The sequence below is a fragment of the Athene cunicularia genome (genome assembly GCF_003259725.1).
Source record: "Athene cunicularia isolate RWA chromosome 8 unlocalized genomic scaffold, athCun1 chr8_part1, whole genome shotgun sequence".
NCBI classification, from domain to species: Eukaryota; Metazoa; Chordata; class Aves; order Strigiformes; family Strigidae; genus Athene; species Athene cunicularia.
This window is the reverse complement of record NW_020799109.1, coordinates 2,356,078-2,363,812: the sequence shown is the minus strand read 5'-3', so window position 1 is coordinate 2,363,812 and position 7,735 is coordinate 2,356,078. Positions and strand designations below refer to the sequence as shown.

Sequence of the window (7,735 nt, the reverse complement as noted above, 5' to 3'; positions counted from 1 at the left end):
CCCCCCCCCCCCCATCAGACAAGACAACGCACTGATCAGTTTTCCTTTCTGTTTCTAATCGGTTCCATTTTCAAGCCCTTGATGATCCAGGCTCGCCGTAGCAGTAACAGATTTAAAAGCTTCAGGGAAATACCTAATACATTCATTAAAGACCTTTTACAGTGAATTTGTTTAACAGCCCTGTTATTTTAATAAACGGAAGCCTTTCAAGATTCTTCCTCTAGCTGTAAATTTAAATTCGTGTTTTATTTCACTGCGTTTCTCGAAGCCCGGGGAGGTCTAACGCTTTGTTTGTTGCGGGCAGGTGCTTTATCATGGAGGACAGAGGGTACCTTGTGGCCCACCCAACCCTCATCGATCCCAAAGGACACGCGCCGGTGGAGCAGCAGCACATCACGCACAAGGTCTGGCTCCTTTTTTCGTGGTTCATTCCTACCTCTTCTGTAGAGAAGCTGCTGTTTGTGCCTGATCTCAAAGGCATAAAATCTGTTGGTTTTCACTTAGGAGCCTCTGGTAGCAAATGACATTCTGAACCACCCAAACTTCGTCAAGAAAAACCTCTGCAACAGCTTCAGTGACAGAACAGTTCAGCGGTTTTATAAATTTAATACCAGCTTAGTGGTAAGTGTGTTTTTCTATTTTATTTTGCTTTTGAATGTACTTTGGTTGGGTTGGGTTTCTTTTGGTGGAAACGCAAATCCTTGCCAGGATCAGCAGAGGAGGCTGGAAGCCAGCCTTCCGTGTGGATTGGCCTCTGCTCTCCCTCTCCAAACACAACCCAGCCATCTGCACTGCACAAACGGCGCTCGCACGTGGAGCTGGTTGACATACAAGGGATTATGGATGTGATCGCTGGCCAGCTGTGGTTGATGACTGCAAAGTCTCATCCAACATCTTGAAAATAAGAGCAGGTCTTTTGTCAGGTGAGGACATGCCAGCAGTAGTTGGGATTTTTTTGCTTTGGATCCTCTGACTTGACCTCTGGCTTCCAACTCTGTCACATCCTCCTGTGACACCGGTAGAAAAGATCTCCAATAACTCATCCTGTAGTTAGGTGTCCAAGGAAATGCAGTTTGTGATGCAATGTCCATGAGCCTTCACAGAGTATCTTTTGTCAGACTGCTGTCTTTGGAGACCAGAATGCTCTGTGGCTCCTGTGTGAGCTTCCTCTTGTGCTCAGCCATGCCGAGACCTCTAAGCCAGGAGCTGTCGTCTCTCGCTGCACTGTGAATGCTGATGGCAGTGCCACAGATCCACCCTTGCAAGATCGCTGCAGAATTATTCACAGGAGGTGAAGCTCTGTGGGAGAAGCTGCTCTTTAAAGAATAGATTTCAATTATTACTGGGAGGAGAAGGTGGGAAATGCATGTCAAAAATATTTGAAAGCTATGTCAGAATACGTTGATTTATGTCAGATAGGCTTAAACATTTTCTTCACACCCGAAATGCAAAATAGAAAGTGCATTAGTGTAAAGGAAATTGTATAGGACAGAGCAAAAACTTAAGATTGTGGCATGCAAATAGGAATCAGGAATGAGTCTGTCTACCAAATAGATCACAGCTGTACGGTGCTGTGGTGTATTTTTTTTATAGTACACGTGCCAGGAAGTTTTCAACAAGTCGTGATGGTCCCCCCCCAAGTCGGAGCGGAGCCTCTGTCGGGTCAGCGGTGGCTGGTGCGGCGGGGCCGGGCTGGGCACCACGCGAGGGAGCGAGTGGAACCTCCTGGCAGCGGGATGTCAGACTGTCACAGCTCAGAATGCTTACAAGCTAAGCTTATTTTCTTCTGTCTTTATGAAAGTCATTGCACCTGGCAGTAGCTTGGAAGCGAAACTCAACAGGTCGATGAACAATTTTATAAGGCTCTTGTTTGTCAAAGCAGCACTTCCGTGCTTTTGTGTTCCCTCAGGTTTCCTTGCAAGGGGGAAAGTCTTCAGCTCCCTAAACCAGCAGTTTCTTGCTGCACCAGTGACACTTTATTTTTTTTTTTCCTAGGGTGATCTGACAAACCTGGTGCACGGCAGTCACTGCTCCAAGTACAGGCTGACCAGAATCCCGGGCACCAACGCCTTCGTGGGAATCGTCAACGAGACCTGCGACTCCCTGGCTTTCTGCGCCTGCAGCATGGTGGACAGGCTCTGCCTCAACTGCCACAGGTGAGCAGGGCTGCCAAATGAACCGCCTGCTCCACCCGTTTACTTCTGCCCTCTTTCTGGATTCGAGAAAGCCACATTTATTTTAGAAGCTAAATGAGAGCGTGCAGGGCAAAGCTGAAGTGAAAACAAAATGGTTCCTTTAGCGGTGCTGTTTGTGGTGACTTAGCTACCTCTAATCCTTCACCATATTGCCGGTGTATTAAAACCCAGGGTAGTTTGTTCTTGACATGTTTGGGTAGATAATGTTAAATGACCACGGCAGACTCAGTTTCTCAGGGGCAGTTATCTGTGGGTCAGGCCCTTTGTTCTGGAATAATAATACCCACGATTTTACGTGGGTTGACGTATTTTTTCACTGAGGGGATCCTGGTGCTTGCACATTTTGCCTAGACCAGCATCATGACATGCTTGTTGCGCTGGCAAGAAGGATCCTTGCATCTGAGGTGTGCCCAGGGGTTGTCTGCTTTTTAAATTTCAGGGGTGGGTAACCGATGAGAGAGGCTCTGTTATTCCATTGTCCTCAGTCCCGGTGCAGAACAGCCGGAGCCCTGTGTTCCTGGGGGAAGGAGGGAGGTTACTGATCACCCTTCTCGAGGGTGAGCTGCTGCCACGGGGCTGAGCTGGGGGGTGAAAGTCAGGGTGCAACATCTGATGCATTTTCTGTGTGTTTTCTGCCCCTGAAGAATGGAACAGAACGAATGTGAGTGCCCTTGCGAGTGCCCTCTCGAGGTAAACGAATGCACCGGCAACCTCACGAACGCTGAAAGCAGGTGAGAGTGAACCTCCTCTAATGGACCAGCACAGACAGAAGTTAATTAACAAGAATCACCTGTTTGTTCATGCTAACTTACAGGTGACACAGGATAGAACAGACCTGTTAGTATAATTAAAGAGATGATATTTAATAGGTAAAAATGATGTTTCTCACTTTGACTGCTTTTATAACTCAAGGTTAACTTTTTGTGCCAACGCAGGAATCCGAGCTGTGAGGTTCACCAGGAGCCGATGACTTTCACAGCAATCGATCCGAGCCTGCAGGACGCTCTCCCGCAGTGCATCAACACCCAGTGCAACCAGAGGACAGAGAGCGGGTAAAGTGGCGTTCTCCAGCCCTCCAAATATACTGTGTTCTGGAAATAATTAAGCAAAAATAGCTCTTCCTTACACACTTAAAGAAAAAAGAGAAGGAAAAAAAGTATGATGCCAGAATGAGGTATTATAGCACCCGGTACTGATGGCATTACGCTGCAGCACAGAAACAGATCTCAGTATTCCTGTTTGGGTCACATAAACGCCATTAATAGCAAACAAACGCTTTCCTGTGACACTTTGTGACTCTGAGACCCGAGGGCTGGCAAGTGGAAGACTTGCTGTTGAAAGGACAACAAAGTCTTCCTCTTAGCGAAGGGGATAGCGCTGCCGTTTGTCTGCTGTCTGGGGAAATGTGTGGACTGGGGCGTTCGCAGAAAGCAGACGATGCTTTCGCAGTGGTGACTTTGGAGCACGTCGGAGATGGTTCCTGCCTGTCAGCTTCTAGTTTTCTGTTTCCTTTTTCTGCTCCTGGCATTATGTAGAGAAGCTTGAGGGCTTATTTTTCACTAGTTACGAGCAGTCTCCAGGAAACTGAGATTGCTAGAACATATCATGCTCTGACCAGACTTGCCAAGCCCTTTCTTCCATCTTCCAAAGGACTGCAGAAAAAGGGTGGAACCATAGTCAGATGGTCAGACATGCTGAGAAATGTCTTACTGGAGGAGTTACAAGTAGGAAGTTCTCCCTTTGCTCAGGCTGAGTGATGAAGGAAAAACCAAAGCAAACAGACTCAGAAGATGCAGCTTCCCTGTGTAACTTCCCATGTGGTGCTTAAGCATTTTAATGAGAAGGTTTTTGTGGGCAGACGTTACGTATGTGAGTGTTTAGGGATGATTTTGGCCTCCCTCCATCTCAGGATTCTATGCCAAACAAGAAGTGTTGAATCTGAAAGTAAACACGGTCTTTTCATTTTTCATTTTCAGGGATTGCTTTGGTGTGTTGGACTGCGAGTGGTGTATGGTAGACAGTGATGGGAAGACCCATCTGGACAAGTCCTACTGTGCCCCTCAGAAGGAATGTTTCGGCGGCATTGTGGGAGCCAAGAGCCCATACGTGGATGACTTGGGAGCGATAGGTAACTCGGCCTTTCTGAACTGATGCTGCGTTTAACTGTCTGCGTTCAGTCATGTGCACTGCTGGTGTCAGAGCACGCTTCAGGTCACGTTTTTCTCCTGTGCTAGTGGTAAATCAGCATAAACAGTGCATCAAGCAGGAAAGAAGTCGCATCGGGCCTGTTGTGGGTATTACATTTCTGAAAATGTTGATGTATAGCTACACATTTCTGTCTTTAAGATGTACCCTCTCTGAATTCCTTCTTGTCATTCATGTGCTGTCCTGCACAGTGAAGCACCTAGAAAGCCTTCAGGATCTCTGATCTTCAGAGATGTTGATTTAAACCTCTCTGCAAAGCATTTACAGTTGTTGGGTTTTTTTTCCTCTGTTTTGTCCCTTTTGATTCAGGAGATGAGGTAATCACTCTGAACATGATCAAAAGCGCACCAGTCGGCCCAGTGGCTGGAGGCATTATGGGCTGTATTATGGTGCTTGTCCTAGCAGTGTACGCGTATCGCCACCAGATCCACCGGAGGAGTCACCAGCACATGTCACCTTTGGCTGCCCAGGGTGAGCTGATAACTCTGGAGAGAGAAATAGTAGGGTGGGAATTAAAAATAAACAAACCAAAAAACCCATCAAAAAACCCGAAACGAAACAAAACTCCACAAAACAAAAATCCCAAACCTCTTTCCCTGTTTTTTTGTTTCAATGCTTCCCCCATTTTATTTCCTTTTCGCCAGCCCTTCTCAGAGTCAGGTCTCGTCCAGGGTGCTTGTGCATTGCTGCCCTCTCCTGGGTGCAGCCAGAGCTGCTGCTGCCCGAGGAGAGAGTGCCCAAAAGCCCTCACGGGCTGTTCTTGCTGCTTTCTCTAGAGCTCAGAGGGTAAGCCCAGGCTCACAGCGTGCTGGACCTTGGCACAGCGCACCGATCACCTGTGTATTTCTGCACAAAAGTGGTGCTTTTGGGAGTATTATAGTTCTCACACCCTTTCTGCTTGGGCTGTTTGGGACATGTCTTGTTTTACTTGTGTTTCCTGTTTCTGGTCCATGCGATGTTTGTGGGGTTTTTGTCCGTAGATAAAGCCACTGATTTCTTGTTCGTAAAGCTACTGATTTCTACATGTAGATAAAGCCACTGACTTCTTATCCTTAGATAAAGCCACTGATTTCTGATCTGTAGATAAAACCAGTGAAGTCATAAGAGACAAAACTGTGTTTGGGTAGAGACACAGGTAGAGAGATACAGAGGTGAGAAGTGTGACCAGGGCTAATTACCTCTGTGCTTGATTATACCTCAGCTCTTCGAGTCTGTTCACTTCCTTCAGAACTTTAAAGCCTGATCCTTTCAGGGGGAGGTGGGGTGTATCCTTTTCCCAGGATCCCAAGCCCCATGCATCTTGGGGAAAGAGCATGCCAAGCTCAGGCTGCATCTCTTCACGCAGCAACACAAAGTGCTTCCACTGTATTACCAGGGTGACAGCCGTTAGTAAGATGATCCAAAATTTTTCTCTTAACAGTTGCATTTTTCTGTTTGTAATGGTGTGTAGAAATGTCAGTGCGTATGTCGAACCTGGAAAATGATAGGGACGAGAGAGACGATGACAGCCATGAAGACAGAGGAATCAGTAAGTACCAAATCACTTTGCTGTAAAACAAATGTTAAATGAGCCACTTGTTTTCTTAATACGCTAGAATGAAAAATCTGTGAGGAAGCCCTGTGCTGATTAGCAGTAGAAAATGACAGAACAATGTTCTAATCTAAACTGTAACTTCCAGTGTACCTTTAGTCTCCTGCTGAAAAATTACTTTTTTTCCTTTTAAAAGACTAATCTCAATTATGTGTGGAGGAGGTTTGCCCCTTACACCCCCCCATCACGACACTTCTGAAAATAGCTCTGATCAGCTTAAAAATTGCAGCTGTGACGTACAGGGTGTGGAAAACTCCTACTTTTATTCAGCCTTGGAAAGCAGGGGCCAAGTCTGGCATGTACGTTCAACAAACGTGGCAGGAAATCTTATTTGCAGTGATTTGGGACACTTATATGTCTTTACCATTCAGTAAAAATGGCACTTTGCATACGATCCTGGCGTACTATAAGACAAGCTGGTGCACCTAAACTCTGGGAGAGCTCCAGAGTGAGACCAGAGCCCTGTCTCTGGGCCCTCACTAGAACAGAACTAGAACAATACCCAAGATTTGAAACTATATCAACACTCAAAGCTTGAAAAATAAGCATATCTGAGATTCATGGCTTGCATCTACTGCTTCTCCAAGTCCTTTTTAGTTTCATTTTGAGTCTGCTTTCAGTGCTGCCACGGGTTCTTTAGCATTGGCACAGTAACTACCTAACTTCCATTAATCCAGGCAGATGGGGTGAATGAGTTCAAGTGGATCTTGATCTATTCCATATTTAAACCCCATCTCTTTACTCCTGCTCCTCTGTCGCTTGACAACCTTCTTCAAAGCAGTAGTATTTGAGAAGAATTAGTTTGCAGAAAGCCTGTTCCCCTGTGCCTGATTTGTCCTGCTGATATAATTTAGTGAAAGCACTTTCTTTAAAACCAGTTCTGTTTCTTTCTCTCTCCCAGTTAGCAACACTCGGTTTATAGCAGCGGTGATAGAGCGGCACGCCCACAGCCCCGAGCGCAGACGCCGGTACTGGGGGCGATCGGGAACGGAGAGCGACCACGGTAAGGCCTGGAATCCCTGCCCTGGCCCCAGCTTAACCAGCGGGGTTACTTGATTTCCTTCACGTGTCTGGCACGTTGAAGATAAGGCTGCCAAAACCAAGCCAAACCAAACACCTTGCTCCTTGTTGCTTCGCAGTTAAGCGGTTTTGACGCCCTTTGGGAGCTGATTCTGTCCAGGGAGGAAGCTGGTTTTGTCAGAGTGGGTGTATAGCAGCAGCTAAAAGCCACACTCCCCCTCTCTGATTTTGGGTTCTGCCAGATTCTCTGGGTGACCAGAATTCAGACCGACAGACATGATACTACATTTACCACACGCTTTTTCCATCGCCAGCCCTAACAATCTGGATGTTCAGTTGAGATAATGGACCTCTCCTACTTAATGAGTAAAAGCAAATTCCTTGCAATCAAGTCAGCTTCCCTACTGCTCTGCTCTTTGATGTGGCTGCACATCTTTCATAAAATTCTAGCAACACGTGTGGGATGCCTGTATTTGCTGGGGTAAAGCATGGATGGAGAGAGCAATATGCCAGTTGCCCCTCAGCCTTGTCCCTACCGTCACCACAGAGGACATCTTACGTCACCTTTAAGCGAATAACAATCAACGTTAACTGGGCACATGCACAGCAGGGAAGAGTGCTCAGCCCTCAGCTTGCCACGCACACACTTCAACACTGTTTAGGTTCAGGGAATTTTTCTATGTCTCATGCCCTGAGACTGAGTCAGTATTTGATTGTATTTGTA

General features: G+C 46.6%; 1 protein-coding gene across 1 annotated transcript in view; it reads left to right on the top strand.

Annotated features, from left to right (window-relative positions):
- The window catches only part of CACHD1 (cache domain containing 1), a gene marked incomplete at its 5' end in the record, with an annotated part of 68,622 nt that extends 61,331 nt beyond the window's left edge, over positions 1 to 7,291 (top strand). Inside the window, 10 exons of the mRNA XM_026853857.1 lie at positions 305 to 404; positions 505 to 621; positions 1,996 to 2,156; positions 2,840 to 2,926; positions 3,131 to 3,247; positions 4,172 to 4,323; positions 4,710 to 4,871; positions 5,851 to 5,928; positions 6,893 to 6,994; positions 7,254 to 7,291. Coding sequence (XP_026709658.1) covers positions 305 to 404; positions 505 to 621; positions 1,996 to 2,156; positions 2,840 to 2,926; positions 3,131 to 3,247; positions 4,172 to 4,323; positions 4,710 to 4,871; positions 5,851 to 5,928; positions 6,893 to 6,994; positions 7,254 to 7,291 — 1,114 coding nt within the window. The remainder of the gene's footprint in view (positions 1 to 304; positions 405 to 504; positions 622 to 1,995; positions 2,157 to 2,839; positions 2,927 to 3,130; positions 3,248 to 4,171; positions 4,324 to 4,709; positions 4,872 to 5,850; positions 5,929 to 6,892; positions 6,995 to 7,253) is intronic.
- Between the last annotated feature and the right edge of the window lie 444 nt (positions 7,292 to 7,735).